Source organism: Festucalex cinctus, chromosome 4 (genome assembly GCF_051991245.1).
Source record: "Festucalex cinctus isolate MCC-2025b chromosome 4, RoL_Fcin_1.0, whole genome shotgun sequence".
Lineage (NCBI taxonomy): Eukaryota > Metazoa > Chordata > Actinopteri > Syngnathiformes > Syngnathidae > Festucalex > Festucalex cinctus.
This window is the reverse complement of record NC_135414.1, coordinates 6,128,138-6,154,577: the sequence shown is the minus strand read 5'-3', so window position 1 is coordinate 6,154,577 and position 26,440 is coordinate 6,128,138. Positions and strand designations below refer to the sequence as shown.

General features: G+C 37.1%; 1 protein-coding gene across 5 annotated transcripts in view; it reads left to right on the top strand.

The window, feature by feature from the left end:
• The window catches only part of mical2a (microtubule associated monooxygenase, calponin and LIM domain containing 2a), a 52,503-nt gene that overhangs the window by 4,095 nt on the left and 21,968 nt on the right, over positions 1 to 26,440 (top strand). For 4 of the 5 annotated variants that reach the window (XM_077518464.1, XM_077518460.1, XM_077518462.1 and 1 more), the window contains exons 2-7: positions 14,816 to 15,187; positions 18,484 to 18,691; positions 20,980 to 21,096; positions 21,805 to 21,906; positions 25,651 to 25,806; positions 25,894 to 25,994. In XM_077518464.1, the coding sequence (XP_077374590.1) occupies positions 14,924 to 15,187; positions 18,484 to 18,691; positions 20,980 to 21,096; positions 21,805 to 21,906; positions 25,651 to 25,806; positions 25,894 to 25,994 (948 nt within the window). In that variant the 5' untranslated portion in view covers positions 14,816 to 14,923. Of the gene's footprint in view, positions 1 to 13,920; positions 14,061 to 14,815; positions 15,188 to 18,483; positions 18,692 to 20,979; positions 21,097 to 21,804; positions 21,907 to 25,650; positions 25,807 to 25,893; positions 25,995 to 26,440 lie in introns of those variants that run through there. The other variant, XM_077518461.1, reaches the window with a different exon arrangement.

Below are 26,440 nucleotides of genomic sequence, written 5' to 3'. Positions count from 1 at the left end.
ATATTGCCGAATCGATTTTTTTTTAACACCCCTTGTAATCAGCATTTGAAAATAGGTAATTTGAGTGACATTGTGCGAAAGGAGAAAAGATACATTTTCACTATAGTAGTTACTTTGACACTAATATTTTTTGTTTAGTGACACTCTGTGCTTTAATATGCTTCAATGTGAAAAAGGCTTTGATCATTCACGTCATCTTTGAAAACGTTCTGTTTCGTCAGATTTCATCAGATTCCGTCACGTTTCATTGTAATTTCATACACCGGTAGCCCATTGAAAAGAGATACAATGCTGCCATCTGCTGGCCATAGATGGTGGGTGTTTTTGATTCCACAACCTCTTGACCAGGTAGCACTGCACTTAGACGTTGCACTTCACATTGATTAAAAAATCAAAACAAAAAAACGTAGATGACGTCATTAACGTTTATGGCGGCATACATCGTGATTTTACTAATCGTTATTAAACGTTTTTGGCGGTCAAAGCATTAACATGAGTTTGAATGAATGTAATTGGTTTACTTTGAACACAGCCACATTAGTGTGTGCACACTTTTCCAGCTCAACTCAACTCAACTTTATTTATAAAGCGCTTTAAGAACAGGTGTTGCTGTATACAAAGTGCTGTATATAAACATCAGTTAATACATTATACATCAGTGAACAAATAATAAGTAGTGAATAAAGAGATAAATAAATACATAAATAAGTAGACTAGACTAAACATCAAACTCATCCACACCACAAAACACCAAGAACAAGTCTCATGTTGCGCCAAAAGCCAAAGAATACAGATGTGTTTTAAGACGTCTTTTAAAAGAGGATAACGAGGGGGACTGCCTAATATTTATTGGTAGGTCGTTCCAAAGGGAGGGACCAGCAACAGCAAAGGCTCGATCGCCTCTAAGCTTCCGCTTAGCCCTCGGTACCTCCAATTGAGTCTGGTCTGCTGATCTGAGGCACCGGGCAGGTGTGTAGGGGTGCAAGAGCTCGGCGAGATAAGGTGGGGCAAGACCATTGAGAGATTTGATAACAAATAGAAGAATCTTAAAATGGATTATAAATTTCACGGGCAGCCAGTGAAGAGAGGCCAGGATAGGGGTTATGTGTTCCCTCTTCCGGGCACCAGTAAGGAGACGAGCAGCAGCATTTTGGACAAGCTGGAGGCGCTGCAGGGAGGACTGGCTGAACCCAAAATAAAGTGCATTACAATAATCCAGCCGAGATGTAACAAAAGCATGCATTAACATTTCTAAGTGCTGCTGAGATAGGAGATTTTTGACCTTAGCCAGCTGTCTAAAATGAAAAAAGCTGGATTTGACAACAGCGGCAATTTGCTGGTCCAGTTTAAAGTCACTGTCCATCTTGACACCCAGGTTTGAGGCTGTTGGCTTCAAATACTGTGCCAGAGGACCCAGGATTTTAGGCAGGATGAGAAGAGCCGCTGGGACCAAAGACCATAACTTCTGTTTTCTTCTCACTGAAGTTCAAGAAATTTAAAGCCATCCAGGCTTTGATTTCTTCCAGACAGGACAAAAGAGGGCTCAATGAGAAAGCGTCCTTTTTACTGAGCGGGACATAGATCTGACTGTCATCCGCATAGCAATGAAAAGAAATTCCATGTTTTCTAAGGATGGAGCCCAAGGGCAGTAGATACAATGAAAATAGAATGGGGCCTAACACAGATCCTTGCGGAACACCATATGACAGTGGGGCGGTGCGGGACTCGGAGCACTCAAGGCGAACACAGAATGTTCTGTCTGCCAAGTAGGATCGAAACCACTCAAGAGCACTGCCGCCAATGCCCACCAGGTGCTGTAAACGAGCCAACAGAATACTGTGGTCCACGGTATCAAAAGCTGCAGTCAGATCTAACAGTATGAGACATACATAGTCTCCAGTGTCATTTGCCAGGAGGATGTCATTAAAAACTCGTAACAGGGCTGACTCTGTGCTATGCATTCTCTTAAAGCCTGACTGGAAAACCTCCAAGATGTTGTTTTCCTCCAAGAAGGTGCTTAGTTGCAGGTGTACCACTTTCTCCAGAATTTGAGATTTAAGAAGCTGGAGGTCGGCACCGCGTCCAAGGCGCGGAGGGCGGTAAGGCCGAGGGTGTCCAGGCGAGCCGACGATCGTTAGCAGTCGGGAACCAGCAGAGTCCGGGATACGCCACAACGGAGTACATCCAGGCGTTCGGGACAGAGCAGACGACGATGCTTGTTCCAGCACCCGCTTTAGCTTCAACAGCTGGCCACCGCGTTTTCCCCGGCGCCGGCGCCGCCGAAAAGGAAGCGCGCGAACGCGGAAGAGCTCAGCCGGAATGTCCGCCAAGAGCGGGGGCAACGGTTTCTCCCAACCATGCTCGAACACACCCGAAATGCCGCCGTTGTGGTAAAGGTCCAACAAGGAGTCACGTCCGTAGACGAGTAATGACTCACTCAGAACAGTACCAAGCACCGTTATCAGGAAATAAAGCCGAATCAAGAGGAGAGTCGCCGTATACACTGGCGCACTGTCTGCCAACTTGATAAAAAAAAACATTTGTCATTTATTTTGACTTCCCTTCTTGAAATGTTAAACAAATAAAGTGAATTTTAGAAGTTATTAGTCAGATTAATGTTGAAAAAAAAGTTTTGAAAGGATTTATCTTTGTCTCATTATTATGTATTACAAAAACCTGACATTTCAATAGGGGGTGGTTAAACCTTTTTTTATATTCAATGTTTATTACAATTACTGAATGGCAATGCATTAACTTTGAGTTGTGTTCACAAAAAAGACCTTCAAAAAGTCCTTCAAAACCAAAAACTTGTCTTGTTAGTCACACAATAAAATAGTCATTTGAAAATAAATAAATAAATAAAATAATGTTAAATTAATGTATTAATTTAATAAAAACTTGTTAGTCACACAATAAAATAGTCTTTTGAAAAATAAAATACAAATAAAGTCCTCCATGGGATGTTATTTGTTAGCCAGAAGAAATATTACCGGTACTTTATTGTAAATACAATAAATTGACACATATAATACATAAAATATGTATTCAGGGAAATTACTTAGTGTTGATTGCAGTTAAACACTTGCCTGCCTACAAGTTGAACTTTGTCCAATGTTTGTATCTTGTTTACATGCTCTCTTGTTGATATCTTTTACAGGTCATGTGTTGCAAGTTGTAACCGAATAACACTTGTCTATTCTGAGCCTGCCTCAACTCATTGTTGACTGACAAAAATTGTCTGTTCTTGGCAAACGGTTGCACTGTTGACCCCTTTACTGCTGTGGACATCTGCATGAAAGATTCTTGTCTTTACTTTCATCATCCTGTAACTGATTGGTCCTTGGTGCCATCTTATGAACATCCTGGTGCCAGGGAACTATGTTGAAGTGAGGGCAAAAGCTTCATTTAGTCAGATGCAAGCCGTGTCTAATTGAAACAACAAGCAACAAGTTTGGCAGATAGCAAACAATTGATCAAATAAGAGGTTTATTGCCACTCCCGTTTAAAGTTTAGTGTCAAACTAAACACAAATAAAGAGAATTACACATTGTGTACACAGCCAAACCACATAAGTTTGCCTTAGGAAAGTCTCCTAGCTTTACGCTAACACACAATGCCAACTGCCATAGACGGATGTAATTATACCTAAAATAAACAACTGTGAACCTGTGATGGAGGGGGATTTACTCTACTTATTGATTTAATCTTTGGGAAAGTAGTTTTACTGCAGCATAATGATCTTAGATACTGACTTTATCATATAAGTATGCAGCGGTACGTCAAGATATGAATATAGCAGCAATTAAACTTTTATTAAAGCCAGAAAAAGACCCCACCCTCCCGTCAAGTTACCGACCGATATCACTAATTAATACCGATATTAAAATTATCGCTAAGGCCTTGGCATCTCGACTAGAGACAGTAATCTCGACAATTATTCATAGCGATCAAACAGGTTTTATTAAAGGTCGTCATTCTACTAATAATATTAGGAGGCTCTTTAACATGATTAGTATGTCACAGCGGTATGATAAAAAGGCAGTTGTTATTTCGCTGGATGCAGAAAAAGCCTTCGATAAAGTTAACTGGTCCTTCCTCTTTGCTGTCTTAAATAAATTCGGCTTCGGGGAGTCATTCATTCAATGGGTCTCAATATTATATGATTCTCCTAAAGCTACAGTTACTACTAATGGGATTACATCACAGAGTTTTACTCTACAAAGGGGTACAAGACAAAGGTGCCCAATGTCTCCTTTATTATTTGCTATATTTATTGAGCCGCTTGCATTAGCTATACGTCAGGATAGACGGATCCAAGGAATCCACTCCGGGACAATAGAACATAAAATTAATATATATGCCGATGATATATTACTCTATTTAGAAGAACCTGCTATCTCGCTAGGGGAAGCATTTAACTTAATAACTAAATTCTCTCACTTATCAGATTACTCTATTAACTGGACAAAATCAACATTATTACCTATTACAGAAAATTCATGGAACCCTACAAGTCAGGATCCACACTACTCCTTTCCTACAGGTAATTTAAAATACTTAGGTGTTAAAATTTCACCTAAGTTAACTGAATTAACTTCTTTAAATTTTTTACCATTATTGGATAGCATCCGTAGTGACCTGGAGCGCTGGAATAATCTTCCGATCTCTTTAATAGGACGGATAGCTACTATAAAAATGAAAGTTTGACCAAAGATTAATTATTTATTTTCAATGATTCCATTTAAACCTACGTCTAACTGGTTCCAATCGCTGGACTCTGCTATCATAAAATTCTATTGGAATAAAAAAAAAGCCAAAATTAGTCTATCTACTCTTCAGGAAAGTAAATCTAAAGGAGGTTTAGAGGCACCAAACTTTATGTACTATTATATAGCTAATCAACTACAATATCTTGTGCTATGGACACAACCCAACAGAGATACTAACTGTTGGTTGGAATTGGAGCAGAAGGATTGTAATAATCTTAGACTGTTAGATTTACTCTTTATTACAAAATCAAAAAAACGACATAATTGTTTTAAAAACCCAATGATAGCCGCCACCCTGACTGCATGGTGGAAGGCATTAGAAATTACAAACTCCCAATTGGCGCCCTGTGGGCTCTCTCCCATTTGGCATAACCCCGACTTTCAACTTAATAATCAGTCGTTCCATTTAAGCTTATGGGAGCAGAAAGGAATTACACACCTTCATCATCTTTTCTCAGATAATAAGTTTATATCGTATACAAACTTGGTCCAGAAATATGAAATAAAAAACGGAAATTTCTTACATTATCTGCAAGTTAAAAATATGGTTAAGAAACAAATCCCAACACTTCAGGATACGCTCCAACTGCCTGTCTTAGCTAAAGATATTATAAAGCTTTCTACAACTACAATAAAGAACATATCAAAAATATAAGTTATTTTTATACACAAATAAAACGTATTTACCGACTTTAAAATGGGAAAAAGACTTGTCTATAGTTCCGGAACCAGACTTTTGGACCCAAATCTGTGAAAATGTATTTAAAATGACTAAACAGACAAATTTGCAACTTATCCAATATAAGATACTTCATAGAACATATATTACACAATATATGATGAAAAAAATGGGACTCTCTGACTCCGACATTTGTCTCCAGTGCTCACAAAACACTGCCGATACTTATCTTCGTGCTTTATGGTCATGTACTCCAGTGCTGCATTTCTGGACTAAAATCTTGGAAAAGCTCACTGATATATTAAACTGTAGGCTTCCTTTATCTCCAAGATTGTGTTTACTAGGTGACTTAACAATAACTGAGCTACCATGTAAACAATCTCAATCTATATTTATAGCCCTTACTATTGCTAAAAAAATAATCCTTGTCAATTGGAAAAATAAACAATCTCTAAATATCGACCACTGGTTAAACTTACTAATAAATTATATCTCAATGGAAAAAATCTCTGCCTTAAATAAAAATCAAGTATCAAGATTTAAACAAATATGGTCTATGTACATAAAATATTTTAATCTTAATTTGGCAACTTAATCCTGCCGAGATTCTGCCTGTTAACGAGAGCCACCACATCGTTACAACTTCTGTTTTCGCTGCTTCTGTATTTGGTATTTTGTATCTGATTGTTTTAATTTTTATATAGTCAGGAACCTAGTTGCTGCTAGTGGGCTCAAGCATACCACACTATACGACACTATACTCACTAACTCCTTAAGATTTATTTCTAGTGGGCACTAAGCATCAACACTTGGTGTTACTGCATGCTAATTAGTCAATTTTCTTGACGCCGGGGGTGACTCTGTCGAACCGGAGACCTCAGAACTGGGAAGCGGACGTGCTATATATATATATATATATATATATATATAAATGTGGTTGCGGAACGAAATAAAATCGTAAGCCAAGGCACTACAGTAGTTCATTGCCGCCTTTCGTAACATCGTATATCAAGACCGTTGTAACGGGAGAACCTCCCTGCATAATACTGATTAGTGCGTTTGTGTGTTCCCTTCATTCATTAAATGAACGTATACTTTATTCATGAGACATCCACTGTAGTTGTCCAGCCGCTCGCCTGATATAAATTCTGTGACCTTCATGTTGATGGACGGAGCCCGTTGGCACCGTGGTTGCTTATCAAGGCCAAACGGATGGTTCCTTCCTGGTTTTCTAAGGCCCAGTCTGTAATTACTTGTGGTGCTGCGGGGTGTGTGTGTGGGGGTGTGTGTGTGGGTGTGTGTGCGCACGAATTTGCGTTTCCCATCACTCTCAATGTTTTCCTTTGCGGCGTCAGCTTCCTATTGTATTCTCATGGTGATTGCGTCACTGCTTGCTCACTTGATGATCACGTCTCTGTCGTCTCTTCTGGTTTTTAGGAGTCAACGTTTTTGTTGATTGTCTACATGTAGGATGTGTCTGTTGGGTCAACTCTGATGACCTCTTTCCTAATACTACTACAAACTATAATGTGTCCATAATTCTACTCTGCAGTTGTACTTACTGTTATTCTATAGGTTCCGCATTCCAGATTAAATTTCCTTTATGTTTGAATGCTGCCAGAATTTATCTGCTTGGAAAAAAAGAGGCATAAGGTTTACATAACTCGGAATCCTGTTATGGGTTACAGTACACTAGATCTGATTTCCTGTTGGGGGATGGATCTTTTGTTTTTCAATCAGCCTGTTAAAGAAGAGTACAGTACATCCACACAAATATTTGTTTTAGCTGCTGTGTTATTAAGTTGGAAGGTTCGTATTCGATAACAGTCATGTAGAAAGATGGGTATCTAGATAGATAGCCTCGCTAGATTGGCTTGTGGTTGAAATGCTTGATCAGAAATATGTAAATACTAGCCAATTAATTAGTTGATGACACTGTATATTGCTGCTAAGAGAACTCATATGTTGTCCTAACTTTGTCCACTGAAAAAAAAATAAAAAATACAATTGAAAAACCCGCAAAATATCGAGGTACAACCCAAGGTAAACCCTGAAATGTATGAGTTATGGACCCAAATAAAAATCTGCAATCAAGTAAATCCACAATTAAAATTGCATGAAATTAATGGTGTTGGCTGGTGTTGGCATAATAAAATACCTAGTATCAGCACTCGCCCATCCCTAATTAAAACCAACTGAATGCAATGAAGCTTAGCATGTGCTAAGCAGTTAATTGAAAGGAAAGTAAAATTCTGAAAAAAAAAAGAACAAAAAAAACAAAAAACTCTGAGGTTTATGTATTTAGGGTCACAAAGCAAAAAGTATTTTAGTGTGATGTCTTTATACAATCAATCTATCATAAAAAAAAAAAAAACGCGATATCTTCGCTTCTTAACATTCAGCTTTTCTAATTTTTTATTTATTTTTTTGTCCTATTGTGGGGAATGCAAAACATGCTAAATTGTAAATGGACTGATCTTATATTGTGCTTTCTACACCATATGGTACTCAAATAACTATAATGTGTCACATTCACTTATTCTCACACACATTCATAATAGCCAATAATATTGGAACGGTCAACAAATAAATATTAAATAAAAGGATTTAAAAAAAAAACAACTTTATATATATATATATATATATATATATATATATATATATATATACGGCTTTATTTCAAAACAAAAAGACTGATCTTTTAACATTAAACTTTTTTTTTTTTTTTTTTATATTTAAATTTAATTTGAACATTTTAGTTTTTAATATATTATGGGAATACATAGTGGGCAATGACGATGCAATGAACCCAGGCCATTGGATATTTTATTATATTATTCTTTTTTTTTTTTTTTTTTTTTTTTTTTTATATTTAAATTTAATTTGAACATTTTAGTTTTTAATATATTATGAGAATACATAGTGGGCAATGACGATGCAATGAACCCAGGCCATTGGATATTTTATTATAAGATTATTCTTTTTTTTCTTTTTTTTTTAAATCAGGATGACTCTTGTAAAGGGTGTTTGTCTGATTGAACACAATATATATTCTCATACTTACAAGTGTTGGACTTTATGGTGAAATGTGTTGCACATGTACATGGTGAAATGTTTGTGTGTGTGTTTGTTTTTGCTACATGGTCGGGCCCATATTAATTTTACAGACTTGTGGGGCCCACTTGTCCTTGTGGGGCCATTTTGGAGGGCCCCACAACTTTAGACCTCCTTTGAGGGTCAATAATTGGTTTTAGAGTTTAGGTTTGAATTGGGTTATGGTTATGGTTGTGGTTAGGCAATCATTTGTGATGGTTGGGGTTAGGGTAAGGGGCTAGGAAATGCATTATGTCAATGGGATGGCCCCACAAAGATAGTACCACAACTTGTGTGTGTCCGCATGCACTTTCACGTGCATGTTGAGACTATACTCCTCCTGCACAGCAGTCCAGGTGCAACAGGTACATTCTCAACATTCCAACTCACTGTAAGCTGGTGTTTCATGCATGCCATGTCTTTTATTTGTAGAAGTGCCCCCATGGCCAATACTCTACCCATATATAACTGCTAATATTGTCATTGCATTTTGGAAATGGATAACAAAAAAAATTGGAGTTTTACAGTCTCATGTCATTATTGGTACACAATTTACGGTTATCCAGAACAAGAATACAAAAACTGTTTAATGAAGTGTTAATTTAATTGTATTAAATTAACAAGGCCCCATTATATTGTTGGTGTAGTTTGCAGTGGTATTCATCATACCCAAAACTCTCTGGTATGTATTTAGTCAAACTCAGACAAAATTTTGCATCAATAGATTACTTAATGAATCATTTGTTTTGTAGTCTGGCGACCCTATTTTGAGGCCAGTCAGTGTACAGAATGCAATAAAATGTACTGTATGTGAACACTGTGCCATCCTGGATGTCTGCATAAATTGGTCATAACGTGGGAGCTGACCTTCATCTGATTTTATTTTTTTTAGTTTATTGTATTAAACAATATCCCCTTGATATTAGGGATATAACGATAAGGGCGATATTGTGATATTAAAACTGCCACAATATCGTTGTCATGTTCACGATATTTAAAAGCAACACATCTGTTAAAAAAGTCAGGTTGATTTCCATTTGTGCAGTTCTAGCACCCTCTGGTGGCTAGTTTTTTAGTGCAATTTAATTTTCATTAGGGATGTTTTGGCCTTTCTATGTTTAAAATCCACGCTATTGGTCAGACAAAGGGGAACGTAATATGCCTGTGAACCTAGTCAATATGTGGAGGAACTCAATGTGTGCGTGCATTAACAAATAAGCGCCTCAATATAATTATTAGAGAGCGTTGGTGGTTTATATGCATTGCTGTTATGTGCAAAAGCAAGTATCGTGCTTTTTTTTCTTAGTATGAGCTCATTTTTTTACATTATTGTGACCTTTTTAAATATCGCCAAACTCTCCACAATATCGTGATAATATCGTATCGTGACGTTTGGATATCGTTACATCTCTACTTGATATGTGTCATCACAATTTCGTGGGTGTCTTTTCAACTAGGCTTTTGTGCAATCAGGATTTTGGAGCAGATCACCGATCAAGTAAAAAAAAAAAAAAAAGCCAGGTAACCAATCCGATCAGTTTACCACCTATCTAATTGATTTAAACAACTTGTTTACTATTCATTTATAAATCAGATTATGACAATAATGCAAACAAGTCTGTAGGTTTATTACTTCAACTTTTCATGTTTTATGAAAACGGCGATGAATAAACATATGGACTGCACGCCAAGCATTGAATTTATCTAGACACTATATAAAAAATAAAAAATAAAACCAATACACACATGAAAAAAATAAAGCTGACTAACCGAAATTAAGCTTTTTTTCCCAACAGATTGCAGCCTTTGCCATTTGAAAATTGCATTGTACCACATTGTAATGTCGATTTGAATTTGATTAATTGTTCAGACCTACTGGAAACATCATTGTGGAGTAGTACCGGTAGTTGTCCATTTAATGTAATAATTGCACAGTTATGTTTCCTATGACAATAAATCTTGAGTCTTACTGTCTAAAACTAACAATTTGACTTTCTTGCTGATTGAGGCGAGAACCCAATGAGATGTTTAATATCGACTTTTGTAGGAAACTATCCGACGCTGAGACATTTCATGCGCCAGCTGTGATGTATTCTGTGTATTCCCTCCGTTTGGTCTGTTATTAAGTCGTATTTTTACAGCCGTGCTGCGGCCTCGCCGCGTCTGCCCACAAGTGACTTTTCCATTCTGTCAGCGTGCAGTGGTCACGTCCACGCGACTTGAGTTGAGATGATCTCGAGTTCGCGAGAGCTTTGACTTGGCTGAGGCGACATTCAAATGGTAGCGTTTCATTAGCATATGGTTCCACTCATTTGTACTTTCGTTTCTTGGACTGAATAACAAAAACAGACTGAGAGCTGTCAACGGGACTTTTTATGAACATTCGAAAACAGCCGACAGACTTATGAGCTCTGGTAATATTGAGAAATAAATCAATTATTAGTGGGTAGTTAAGAGTTCACAGTGGCTCACTGTGATGGATGGATGATGTCGGCAATATACCACCATGTTTGAATGCACTTTTTCCACCATGCTTGAAAGCTCCTGCATCATTCATCATTTATATTGTAGATGGCTGATTGTTGAATGAAATCCCTTTTAACATTATTGTAGTCCAACAACAAAGGTGACACAGATAGCAGCAAACAAGATGACAGGATGCAATTTCTCATATCTGGAAACCAATCAGATGGAAATGTATTGACAATACAAATGTTGCACAGTTTATGAAAGGCACTTTTTGCTGTGAAACGAAACACAAAACAAAGAGAATTACATGGTTATTTAAAACAACCATATAGCTTTGTCTTATGCAAAAGTGAGCTTGCGTAATGCTAACAGACGCTGCAAAAAGCCATTGTCAAGATAACAAGTAATATTGATATGGTGTAGCATCTGACATAATTAGCAACAGATATCTGAACACAAACACTGAAGCAACTCAGTAGGCAAATATGTAATATATAATATATATTAGGGCTGGGTATTGTCGCCAACCTCACTATACGATATGTATCACGATACAGGGGTCACGATACGATACGTATCGTGATACCTGCAAATGATCATCCATAGGTTCACCTTTCACGTCCTGCAACAGAAAAGACATTCGTTAAAAAATGGATTTTTTATCGAATAAAATCTGGGTACGCATCTTTTTGGGTCACCCTGTACATATGTATCCCAATACATGATCTTCAACGTGATACGTATGCCGATATTTTACATTAATTGAATTGCATTTTAGAATAACAGTCATATGTATACCTAAAGGATATCTTTATTATGCTGGATGACAAAAATGTTTTTGTTAGTAGCTCTACTGGTTTACCACAAGTGACATGCCTGGTCTAAATGTGTACGCACTGCAGAGCAAGGAGCAGTTTTCACACACACCGGGAACAAAATATATTAGTGTCAAAGTCACTGTTGTGAAGAAAATATATCTTTTGAGTTAAAATGCTCGAAATCGCCTGGCAATGTGGGGGGTGTTTTTTTTATAACGTTTGGCAGTAAAAGAGTTATTGGGAATTTACTGAGAATCGATGAATGTGAATAAACCAGCAATTAGCAAAATTGAAATTTCTCTTAACTCTTTTACTGCTGCACGTTATCATAAAAAACAAAAAAAAACACAGTGCCAGCTGATTTCGAGCATTTTAATTCATCTTTCAAGGCAAACAGAATACTGTGTGCTTTTACTACATACACAACATGGGTACCAATTGAAAGATCACATTCCATTCTTTAATTAGAAAAAAAAAGTATGTTTCTACTTTATTCCATTCTAGAATAATCAACATTTGAAAATGGGTAATTTGAGTGACATTGTGCGAAAGGAGAAGACAAAAAGGAATCTTTTCACTACAGCAGTTACTTTGACACTTAAGATTTTTTGTTTAGTGACTCTCTGTGAATTAGCTTTAATGTGTAAAAGGCTTTGATCATTCATGTCATCCTTGAAAACGTTCTGTTTCATCAGATTCCATCATGTTTCATTGTAATTTCATACACTGGCAGCCCATTGAAAAGAGATACAATGCTGCCATCTGCTGGCCATAGTTGGTGGGTGTTTTTGATTCCACAACCTCTTGACCAGGTGGTGCTGCACGTAGACGTTGCACTTCACATTGATTAAAAAAACAAAACAAAACAAAAAACGTAGATGATGTCATTTAACGTATATGGTGGCATACATCGTAATTTTACTCATCGTTATCGTTTCAGGATTGATTTTAAGGTGCTTTTATTAGTTTTTAAATGTCTTAACGGTCTTGGCCCATCTTATTTATCTGATTTGCTTTTACCCTATTACCCCTCGCGGCTTCTGAGGTCTTCTGGCAGTGGCCTTTTAACTATTCCAAAGGTGAGGACCAAGACACATGGTGAAGCTGCCTTTAGCCACTATGGTCCTCACCTATGAAATGGCCTGCCGGAGAGCATCAGGTCTGCAGAGAATATTGATGTTTTTAAGAGGAGGCTTAAGACTTATTTTTTTAGTTTGCCATTTGATTGATCTTTTTTTATTTTATTTTATTTATTTATGTTTATTATTATTATTATTATTATTTTTTTATTACTTATATTTTTATTTTTTTTATCCCGTTTTCTTTATTTAACTATTTTAATCTATATCGTCTTGTAGCTTTGTTTTTTATTTATTTATTTTTTCTATCGTGTTTAACTTTTCTTTTAGTGTTTAAATGTTTTTATTTGGTAGTTATTAAATTTTTAGCTCCAGTGTTTTCTCATGGGGGAGCCTCCACAGTGAGAGGGATGCTTGGTCTTCATCCATCTCACTGTGGATGAACTCCTCCTGGGTGCCTTTCCTTACAGGGTACTTCTGTGCCCCGCCATGTTGTGGTTTTCATGTGTTTGTTGGGTTTTGGGTGTGTCTGTGGGTACGATCATGGGGATGGGGGGGCTTTTTCTTTCTTTTATTTTATTGTATTATGGATGTCCAGCACTTTGAGTTGCATTTTAAATGTATGAAAGGTGCTATATAAATAAAGTTGATTGATTGATTGATATTAAATGTTTTTGGCGGTCAAAGAGTTAATAGGGGAAATATATCTTTGCATATTCCTGACAAAAACAGTCCTCTCAGTGATAGTGGGGGGTGAGCAGGGGTTGCTCTCCTGCTGATGGGGCATATCAGAGCTGGTTGAGGCACGTGGTGGAGGAATGTGCTCTGGCTGTGTTTGAATGTCTGCTCTGAGAGGTGAAAGGTCTTTTTTGGCAGCAGGGGAGGTCCACTAGGACAATGGTATAATTATATGAAGCGGGCTTTGTCTTTGAATGCAGCGGCTCAGGTTTGCTGGATGTGCGCACTGGTGTCAGGCTTAAAAGCACTCTATAAACAGTTTCATTGCACCGCCACCTGAGGCCCAGGGCGGGGTGGACGGCAATAGGGGATTACTTTGGGTGTCGGTGTCCCACGTAGCCGGCCCATGTGGCACCATACCAGATTGGAATATTAGAGGCTTTACACTTCACACAAGTTGCCGTCTCCACCTTTTGTAAGTTCCACATTTTTTATTTTTAGGTCTGGTTCCGATTTACTGGCAGCATATTTAAAAAGCTTGATGGTTGACTGCGGGGAACACAAAAATGAGTTCTAACGTTTCAAAAGCGTTGCACACGAGACCAGTGTGTTTGAGGAATCATTTGTTTTTTGTTTTTTGTTTATTTTGTTTTTTTAACACTAGATCAAAACAAGTGTAACAACTAGTGAAAGAACACTTAAACAGATTTACTTACTTTTTGATAGGCTGAAAGTGGATCTAAAAAGTCTACTCACCCAGGTATTTGAGATAGACGGATAGATACTGTAGTTAGAAATACTTTATTCATCCCATGAGGGAAATCTTCTTATCATTTGCAAAACAAAAACAAAAAATCACCCATATTGCTGCAGCTTACTGAGCCAGTTATCTGTATTAAGTAGTGGCCAAGGCATGCAAACTGGTGGAGCAGCCCAATGTCTGTGTAATTGAAGCAAAAAATGTGGCACTAACTGTTACTTTTGTGTTTTTTGTAACTTATAATGTTATAGTGCTATTAAAAAAAAAAAAAAAAAAAACTTTAGGCTGGAACGGATAAATGAAATTTCCATTCATTTCAATGGAGAATGATGATTTAAGATGGCGGTATGGCGCCCAAGAGTTTTTTTTTTTTGAAACCCAAATATGGTCACCACTGCAGCAATGTAATAAAGGCGTCTCTGGATTGTTGGCCACCAGATGACATCAGACTGTGTGTCTTTCCTCCTCAGAATGGGCATGCCGACGCGGGCCAAGCAGAGGGTGTAGCCACATCTGGCAGACCGCTTGCACAAAGCACAAGCCTCAGTGCACCCAAGCGTCCGCCGCCGTCGGGGGAGATGGGTGAGACGGAGGACGAGAGGGAAAGTAACGGCGGGAAGCTCTTCGAGGACTTTGTCCAGGCTTCCACCTGCAAGGGAACGCTGCAGGCCTTCAACGTCCTGTGTGGACAGCTGGACCTTGACCCCTCCGAGCACGGCAACTTTTACAAAAGTCTGAAGGCCAAGGTCAGCTACTGGAAGGCCAAAGCGCTATGGAGCAAGCTGGATAAGAGGATGTGCCACAAGGAGTACAAGAAAGGTGAAGCCTGTGTGGGCACCAAGGTAGGATTAACAACAACTTGTACAGTTGCGATGGTAGCGTTTTACAACAACAATGCATATCCATTTATTCACACTATATGCAGTAAATGTTTCATGCAAAGGCTCAGTATGATACAACAAATGTGTGCACATCTGGAAAAACTTTAAAGTGTTTTCACAGTTGCGCCTGAAATGGGCATGTGAGATCATGCTAATCCATGCATGACTAATTAAAATGTAGTTACTGTATGTTGCTGTTTTGACCACGGACCAACTGGAAACTGCAGTTCAATTAAAAGCTGCAGAGAGGGAGTGGATTGCAGCTAGCTAGCTGTCTGTCTGTCTGTCTGTCTGTCTGTCTGTCTGTATCCATCCATCCATCCATCCATCCATCCATCCATCCATCCATCCATCCATCCATCCATCCATCCATCCCCATGGACAAAACAAACAGCGTGTGGTATTGCCGTTGCCTGTGACTAGCATCCATCCAAACAAGGCCGAATTGTTATAGTCAAAGTGACATTTAATCACATTTTAAAATCAGAATAATCCTCACAAATCAAATTACAGTGCTACACAAACTAAGGCTTTTCAATGAGCAGAGCGATTCCATTCACCGAGTTTACGCTACCTTCGAGAAAGGTGGGAAGTCGAATTGGCCCCCCTCAGATTGTCCCATTTTTGACCTCAAAGCATTCGAGGCAAGCATAAACAACAAAGATGGCTAATGATGATACATTTTTTGTTTTTCTGGTTAGTGGAGTGAGTCCAAATCACGTTGGGTTACCTAATTTGAATAACTAAATTGATTCGATAGTAAATTAAGAGATAAATATGTTTATAATTGTGCGAATTGCGTCTACCATTCACTGTTTGTGTCTCTATTGTCGAGTGACGTCAGATTGAAGACGGTTGGTGATGTCGGCGTCCAATTTACGGTAAAAACATTTTTGTGAAGAACATTTTTTTCCTGAGTTCCCCGTTTAACATAAGGTTTAAAAAAACAACAACAACAAAAAAAACAGTTGTAAGCGTGTTATACTATACTTCAAATTTGAAATTATGAGCCACAGAAACATTTACATGACAAGTAAATTGTCTGACTTTGTTTTATAAGAAGTTAAACTGTAAAAGTGACACATGACATTACTCAGCGCTTAATGTTACCTCATTGCTGCCGAGGACGTGATGTCAACTGGTTTTACGACGGCACCTCGCTGGTGGGCTGGAACGTTCTGCGATAACTACCGTACTAAACAAGTTTACCATTAGTGGTCACCAGTGTGACAGTGGACATTATAGGTTACAGTTTATGAGAAAGGTTTCCTCTGTGACGGTGAGATTGCAAGTGGGACAGGAAGTGTGGTTGTCCTGACTCAGTAGATGTGCAGGAAAAAGCCTCTGACGTGAGGAAAAAATACACCAGTCGGTGGAAACGGGATTAAATAAACAGAATGATTCTGTGCATCAAGTGCCATTTTGTCACTTTTCCACTGAAATCCCTATTTGGTTTTAGATCAACTTGTCAAAGCTGTTAGCAGGCCTGAACGGACAGAGTGTCACCTGTGCTGTTTGACACCTGAAAATACGTCATGCTGATGATCTCTAGAAGCTCATGATGAAACATTATGTCATCACCCTTATCCCCTGTGGAACAAGATGGAAAAAACATAGTGACTAAAAGCCAAGTCATCAAGTCATGCGGCGCAAAGATAATTATTATCAACACAAATGTTCCTGGCATGATTTGCTTATTGAGTTGTTATTTTAACGCGGTCAGCAAGAGACTAACCCGTATCCAGGTACAAGTGGTAGCTTGAGTAACTGACTAGTGCCCCAGTTTATTTTTTGTTTAACGAGTTGTTGAATCTTATGCTTTATATTGACTGCCAAAATCTGAGTTACAAGCTGGGTTATAATAGTTTGGGATTTTTCATTGGAATTTTTAAAAATTTAGTTTTGACAAAAAAAAAAAAAAAAGTTTTATTAGTTTCTAGCTATGTTTTTATTCAAATTTAATTCTATTTTTAATTTTTCTAAACCTTTTGGCAGTTTTGTAGACGTAAAATGTAGTTTATTTTTTAAACTTTTTTCTTTAATTTTAGTTTTAGTTATGTTGTTCATTTCAGATACATAAATGCACTTTCAGCGGTTAATATAGTGTCACAAGCAGTCATACACAAATGCAAAATGAAAACAAAATGGCCAAAATTAAAGCACACAATTTAATGTTTTAAAGTACAGATTCAGATTCACAGAGTATATACTGTCTAGGAATGTGTAGACTTGTGTTTCCGTCTACGGCCCGGCCGACTTAATCGGCAATTATAATTGGCCAATTTTTGGCATTTATTTTTTTATTAATTTTTTTTCACATGCATGACACATTATAACACAGGACATTACAAACATTCTTGCCCCAACAATGTTGGAGAAATTGTTATAAAACAGTCAAAAGTTCTGCCTGTAATTCATATATTTATTATTTTAAGCGTTAAATGACCAAAAAATAAGTTGTTATCGGTTATCTAAACTTAAATCTGACACATATTGGAATCACCATCCAAAAATCCACACTGGTCTGTCCCTATTTCTGTCAATCACAAGACTTCCTACTTTGAGGCCTTTTAAATGTATCTGTAATGTTAAAGTAAAGAAGCCAAAAGCTAAAAGCCCGAACAGGATTGTTCAATTAAAAACTGTGATGTTCAGATACATAGGCTACTCACGAGTGGCTGTTTCAAACCTACTATCCGTATTAAATCCCTGGATCGCTTCAGTAGCTAGGAAAACCATTCAACATTCTTTTCATCCTACATGATATGCCAAAAGAAAAAAAAAATGACATACCGTTGAGCCATATACAGTTGTGTTTAAACGTTTAGAGGGAAAGAAGAAAAAACGATTTCCAGAAAGAGTACAGCACACTTGCGTCACTTCTTTTGATCTATCATCCAAGAAGCTGATGTCATGTTTAGGCCCGGTTCTTAGACAAAGACAGACGCTTCACGCAAGGTGACTTCATGTGCTTTGTGGCCGACACACGAGTAGAGCAACATGTCCGCTAATGTCAGGCTGTAATCATGGCTCATGCTGATACAAGCTTTTGGCAGATGTTCAGCTTGGTGTAACGTCTTCTAATCTTTTTTTTTTTGTTTGTTTGTTTGTTTTTTTGTTTATGCTGATGTCATCTTGTCAGCGATGAAAATCTGCACGTGTATTTTAGGAAATAAATGGACTGTCATCCCAGCAGGAAAATTTGCACTCTCGTGTGTCTAATGTGACACTTACTTAATCACAGCTTGTCTTCCTAGTGCCTCATCATCGGAGGAGGTCCGTGCGGCCTACGTACTGCCATCGAGCTCGCCATGATGGGGGCCAAAGTGGTGTTGATCGAGAAGAGGGACTCCTTCTCCAGAAACAACGTGCTGCACCTTTGGCCGTTCACCATCCATGACCTGCAGGGCCTCGGGGCCAAAAGGTTTTACGGCAAATTCTGTGCCGGGGCCATAAATCACATCAGTGAGTTTCGCACTTCATTATTTGGTTGTCATGGTTTTGAGTTGTTCCAGCTGTGGTATGTTTTACAGTTACACTAAGATGACATAATAAAACGCAGTCCTGCTGAAAAGTATCAGGTCAACAATAGCCTTGTTGTTTTAATAACCGTTTTCACAGTAGTCCATTTGAAATGATACATTTTTTTGTTCAATTATCTTTGCAATTGTCAATTCAATTTTCATGCAGGGTCTTAACTAGGGATGGACCGATCGTCGGCCGGGCCGATGATCGGTGCCGATATCTGGCATGTTGAAAAATATCGGCATCGACCTTTTTATGAATCTGAAGGCCGATAAAAGCTGGAATCTCACCGAGCAGCGAATGCTTGCGAACGTATAGCAAATTTTGTGTTATCATCAGGATTTGTGAGATAGACGCTTTTTACTTGTTGCAAAGACATTTCGAACATATTCAGACAATTTTTCACTGTCTGCGAAGATCTTTTGAACCCTGACAAAAACCCCAAATTAGATACATTTCATTTTGCATACATTTGTCACTGCTGACACTGGAAAGTCCCAACACTTTTTAATTTATAAAAAAATAAAATAATAATAATAATAATAGAAATTATGTTGGAATTTTGGAAAACTTTATTTACAGTAGAATGAGGAATAAGCGGTCTAGAAAATGGATGGATATTTGCAGTAGAAAACTTTAGAAAACTATTTTTTTATTTATTTGTTCACTGAAAACACTGAAAAGTCCCAACACTTTTTAATTTATAAAAAACAAATATATTTTAAAAATTAAATTTAGAAATTATGTTGAAATTTTGGATAGCTTTATTTACAGTAGAAAACTTTAGAAAACTATTTATTTATTAATTATTTATTTATTTATTTATTCACTGCAAACACTGGTAAGTTCCAACACTAATTAAAAAAATAATAATTAAAAAAATAATAATAAATTTAGAAATTATGTTGAAATTTTGGACATTTTACAGTAGACCACCTTGGAAAACTATTTATTTATTTATTTATTTATTTATTTATTTATTTATTTATTTATTCACTCACTGCGAACACTGGGAAGTCCCAACACTTTTTAATTTCTAAAAAAATAAAAATCAAAAATACAATTTAAAAAAAAAAATGAAATTGTTGGAATTTTGGCAAACTTTATTTACAGTAGAATTTTTTTTTTCTTTCTTTATTTATTTATTTATTTACTTGCTTACTTTTTAATTTAGCTTAACACATGCTGATGACCCTGGAAGTTCCCTACAATATCTGTTAAATTTTTTAATTAAACAAACCTGTCTATTGTTTATATGTTTGAAATTATTTATTTATTTTTTTCACGCGATTATTTTCTATTTTACTGCAAATGAATTTCAGCTTGAAATAATGGTTATCGGGCTCCTTGACGACTAATAATCGGCATCGGCCTTGAAAAAAACGTATCGGTCTATCACTAGTCTTTACTGCATGCTATACATATATAGCTTGCTACAGTGTCTTAGTGAGAATGTGTAGTACAAGGGAAAGTCACATTAGAGATAAATTTTCAGTGTTGTTTTTTGCTGATTGTACAGTATTTTAATAAAAAGAGAGTGAAATAATGTTTCTCACCATTCTGTGATGGCTAAAACAACAAATTCTTTGGAAAGTGCTGTTTTTTTCCATTGTTTTCCCTTTCCCGCTAAGAACACATAGCTAAGGAAAATTAATTAGATAAAAAGATCACAATTGTACACCAACATAACAGCTTGTGTCAATTGCACATTAACTAGGCCACGTTATATGCCGCACTTGCACAATCTAATGAGAGCTAATACAAGCTGTGTCAAAAATTCTGCTTCTACCAATGTAGTAAGGCTTTTTTTTTTTTTTTAATGGCTAAAACGGGTCACACTGATGCACTGCGTGCAGTACTATATAACACTGTAGTTTAAAAGGCTTAAAGCCCATAAAGTCCAAAATACTGTGGCTTTTTTTGGGTTATTTTTAGAGGTTGAAGTTGTGGATTTTGAGTGCCTTTTGTTCACTTCAGTGGTTATCAGTGACATGCAGTTAGTTTGATCCCAAAAATCAATCTTCCTATTGGACAGGTCGAAGGCATAGCCACTTTATAGTGTCTCGTTGTCAGCTGTGAGTGTGCGCATGTCATGGAGAGAAGACACAAGAGTGAGGGTTTAAAAAAAAAAAAGTCTTGATAATGTATAGTGTCTATCTATACACTCACAAAATAGGCAGTATTCCTCATCCACACTGAAGTGTCTGCTTCTGAACTGTGTCTAACAGGTATCAGGCAGCTGCAGCTGATACTGTTGAAGGTGGCCCTCATCGTTGCAGTGGAGGTTCACATCAATGTGGAGTTTGTCAAGCTAGTGGAACCTACCAAGAACCAAGAAAATGAAGGTATGCGTCAAGGATGTAACCTGCTCCGCACCTTGACCTATGCATACTGTTTATTTTCCATGAACACGCTGAAAATTGGAGAAATGGGATTTTTATTTTTAATTTTTTTGCTAGACTTGTTTTTGGATAGTGTGTCAATTAAGGCATTTGTATGATCATACTGTTTGACGCTTTTGAGATTACGGTAGTTATGTTTGATAGAGGGGAAAAACATCATCACACACAGCTTCATTGTGTGATGGTAACAGGAGGAACAACTTGACTGGCCACTCCCAAGTTTGACTTTAACGCTGGCTTCCAGCTGTGACATCAATACGCTGATAACAACAAGAGCCTCGCCTAAATTTAGACGTACTTTTCCCCCCTCGGCCGCAGCTTAACCGTGCCCTTAATATCCTATTGCACAACAAAATGCCAGGTTGTTCCAGTGGGCCTCACAGTCTCATGCAAGCACTCCAAATGAGCTTGCAATAGAATGTGTCTTGAGATTAGCTGTTTTGCCCTTTTCCTTGAGATCATACTGGGAAAGAAGCATGGCATTCAAAAGTTGCAATCGCTTCATATGCAGCGTCCCTGAAGTCAAAGTAATCAGCTATCGCTTCTCATGCTATGTGGCCATTTCGGTCTTCGCCAAAGGAATAAGGCACAAAGAGAATATTTATATAATGTGTTTTCCCAGCTCACTCTGTGGTTGTCTCCTTTTTTCAGGGCCTGGGTGGAGAGCTGCAATCCGACCTGCTGATCACCCCGTGGCTGACTTTGAGTTTGACGTGGTGGTGGGGGCCGACGGGCGCAGGAACACGCTGGAAGGTGAGAGGACGCCAAAGAAAAAGGATGAACAGTGTCCACGCCTCAGGGGTGTACTTTTACTTGAAAGGGACGAGGGGACAATGCCGCTTATAAAGTTACCACATGAGATCCAAACAAAAAGGACATCCAAATATTCCTTTCCCACCAGAACTGGAATCACATGGTTGGAATATTTTGTTCAACCAAAATATGTTTGAAAACAAGATGAAACTGTAAATTACTGCTGAATGAAAGTTTTATTCCTCTGGTATTTTCAATAAAAGATTACATTTTTATCTCCAATCCAATCCAAACTCATGAATACTAACAGATTGGAGTAATTTTAAACATATCATACTCTTAATAATAGTAATATATTAAAAGTATCTATACATTTTTCTCATTGCTTATCCTTACTAGCTATTACTCTTATCATTGTAAATGCTGTCATATAAATTGAAATAAATATTAAATAGGCTTCAAGATTTTTAATTCCAGTCAAAGTTTACTGTCAAAAGAAACAAAACATTACATGTGTGTAATTACTAGGGATATAACGATATCCAAACATCACGATACGATATCACGATATGAAGTTCACGATGCGATAATTATCACGATATTGTGGGGGCGTTGCCGATATTTAAAAAAGATCAATATTGTAAAAAAGAGAAATCATACTAATAAAAAGCACAATATTGTGCTTTTGTACACAACAGCAATGCATATAAACCTACACCTACAATCTCTAATAACAATATTGAGGCACTTACTTAGTAATGCAAGCACACATTGATCGCTTCACAAGCAAATTGGGTTCCCCTTCATCTGACAATTAGCATAGATTTTAAACATAGAAGGCCAAAACATCCCTAATGAAAATTAAATTGCACTAAGAAACTAGCCACTAGAGGGTGCTAGAACTGCACAAATGGAAATCAACCTGACTTTTTTAACAAATGTGTTCCTTTTAAATATTGTGAACATGACAACGACGATATTGTGGCGGTTTTAATATCACGATATCGCGATATTGCCCTCATCGTGACATCCCTAGTAATTACATGTGTATTTAAATGCACATCTTTGACTTAAGTCAGCTATTAGGCAACGTTTTGCCTAACAGATATCTGAACACAAATGGTGTATTAACACATGCAGACAGACATATCTATCATTCTTTATCCTCTGGGAAAAACAATTCATGTTACTGTGGTTCACAGAGTCATAGTAGCTGGGAAACTCTTCTTGTTTGTGTCTGCATGATTGCATGATACTGCCCCTGGTGGCCAATTCTCACATACAAGAAGAAGCCACATTGTCATAATCATGATGCACAAACTGTTTCATTCTTTACATTATATTTAATAATGTTATTAGTGGGTTTTTTTTAATACAGTACAGTATTATATAATACTAGTTTCCTTATTAAGAAAAACAAAAACAAAAAAACACACAAACACACACATTAAGTAGACCCGGAAGGATTAGTGACATTTGACATTTTCCCTCTGAAATAACAAACACTAACATAGAATTTAAAAAAAAAATCTGCATATAATAGTCTACAAGTTTTCAAGCAATCCAGTCATCCACCCATCAGAAACATGCAAGCGTACCAGTGTGCCTGTGTAAGGTTATAGCGGTCACATCATCAAAGCACAAAGGATCTGAATACATAAATAGAATGGAGGCAGGCTTGAGTGGAGCAGCTGATGCGCGCTTGGAGCCTCTCCATAACTTTGCATCACTGTTTTTGGACACTCTCAACTTGCTGCTTACTGTGGTCAACCCAACAAGCAATACACATCTGAGGCTTTTTCCTAAAAAGGTCAAAAACAAGACTTCTGGCTCATTCTTTCGTTATGAAGCAGCTCAGGGGAAATGAGTCAGTCTGAAGCAGGTCTGCGTTTTTTTAGTGAGCTAAATGTGGCAAAGCAGCCCAAAATACATCCAGACTTTTTTTTGCTGATTTTTTTTTTTTTCCTCAATGAACTCTGCTAATTCTCAGAGGTTTTAGGGTGATTTTTTTTTATACTTTGAGAAATAGACATTTAAAGTGACACCTTCGTGTGCGTGACTAAAGCGGTGGTATGTGCAAAAGCCTTTGAAATGTGAATCAGTGGGTTTCTTCGTTACACTGTTAATGACTTCACTATTCTGTTTTTTCTTTGTCCACAGAGAAACAATGGACATAGAAATGAATAATACAAATCTTAAAATAAATGTAAATAATTTGAAGTGTATAATTGTACTTTATAACTATTAAATGTAAAATTATTTACTTTTAGTTGATTGATTAGTGGTGGTGATTTTTATTTTTTATATCAGAAAAAAAAGTATTTCAACAGGGGTGTGTTCCCTTCTATAGGCACTTGTTAATAATGATTATTATTCCAGTATCAATAATGGATCAGGCTTATAGAGTGCTTTCTCTGGTATCAGTCGACATATTCAATGAAAGTGAATTTGAAAACATTTAAAACATGCAGGTCAAACAATTTTAGAATATAAGCTGCAGTTATGTAACTACAGTTCAGATGTACAGTATTTAACATTTAACTTTTAACTCATTCACTCCCAGGCATTTTCACTGAAAACCCCCTTTGCTCCTGGCTGTTTTACTGGATTTTGACTGAATTTGCAAGGCCCACAGAATATTGTGCTCTATTGCTATCAAAACATGGGACCCACCAACCTACCTGCGGCATTAGAATATGGCTAAGTTTCATCATTATTCACAAATCTGTTTAAAACAGTGATGAACAACATGGCCCTGGTAGATCTCTTATACTCTGCTGCCACGTACCGGCCGTTTTTGTAATAACTACCCTTGCTTCAAGCATTCTCTTCAGTTCAGAGGCTGCATCAAAGCCTTTATTTTATTTATTTATTTTTTTTAAATTATTTTTTATTTTTTTGCTCTAGCATTAAAACTTAAAAAAAAAAAAAAAAAAAAAGTACCAGTACACATACATCATTGGGAGCATGGTAATATTTAAAGGGATACTTGACTTATTTAGCCATTTTTGGCAGTCAAATATTAATATTTTGCCTATAATAAATTTGATATTTTCATTATTTTTCTTGTACAATTAGTACCTATTTTGCAACTTGCTGTTGACTGAAAATGACATCACAAATGCTCAGGTAACCAATCACAGCTCAGCTTGTGAATGTCACATGACCAAACGTAAAAAACAGGTGAGCTGTGATTGGTTACCTGAGCCCTTGTGATTTGTGATTTTCAGTTGACAGCAAGTTGTAAAATGGGTTTTGAAAGGTACTAATTGTACGTGAAAAATAAAGAAAGTATCAAATTAATTATAGACAAAATATTAACTTTGTATTGCTATAATGGGCCTAATAAGTGAAGTATCCCTTTAAAATAAAACTTATTTATGCCTTTTTTTGGGAGCAAATGAGTTAAGTATAGGTATTTACATTTAATCTTTAAACGTTAAAGCATGGACCTTTTGCGCTACTGTATTTTAATATTGGTCATAATGTTGGTACTTGGAGAACCACACTATTTTTTAGAAACACTGATCTAGTGTTCAAGTCTATAATCATGGTTTGTTGCTACTTATATTAATCAGTGGTCCAGCTCAGATATTGTTCTTGTTTTTATAAGCTGAGTAAGCTGCCTGTGATCCTAAAATAACCACCTTGTGATTAGCCTTTAATACTACTTTCCCCACACACAAGGCCACGGGTCTCGTTTGTTTTCACCTCCATTTTTACCACTTCTCTTTTCTACGACAGGCTTCAAGAGAAAAGATTTTCGCGGCAAGCTGGCGATCGCCATCACCGCTAACTTCATCAACAGGAACACGACAGCGGAGGCCAAGGTGGAAGAAATCAGTGGCGTGGCCTTCATCTTCAATCAGAAGTTCTTTCTTGACCTCAGAGAAGAAACAGGTGGGGGAGAGATCTTCTTCTGTGTTGCCTTCAAGACACTTCTTTTTCTGCTTTGCAAAGGATGTGTTCACAAGTGTCTTTCTGTAGGCATCGACTTGGAGAACATTGTGTACTACAAGGACAACACGCACTACTTTGTTATGACTGCAAAGAAACAAAGCCTGCTGGATAAAGGTGTTGTCATAAATGTGAGTTCATTTCAAGCATTTTTTTCCTCTCATTGACACATACAGTAATCATGATGTCCTTTGTTGCTTGATGGTAGCAGTGAACTTCAAAACAAGCAGCAGAGCGTGAAGTTGAAGATCGAGGCCAAATGCATTTTTCAAGCTGTTTATTGGCACTTCTGGCTGAAGTTTACTGTAAAACTACATGCAAAATAAAGAAAATTAAATGTGTGTAGTTTAATTCTAACAAAGAATTTGAAACTGCATTGATGACTAATGGGATTCGTATTTGTATATTAGTTATAAACCTTTACACAACTTGAATTGGAAACTCGGATTATAATTAGTGTTGTCAGTTAAAACATTAACTACCATATTTTCACGACTATAAGGCACACCTAAAAGCCTTAATTTTTTTCAAAAGCTGACCATGTGCCTTATAATCCAGTGCGCCTTATATAGGATCA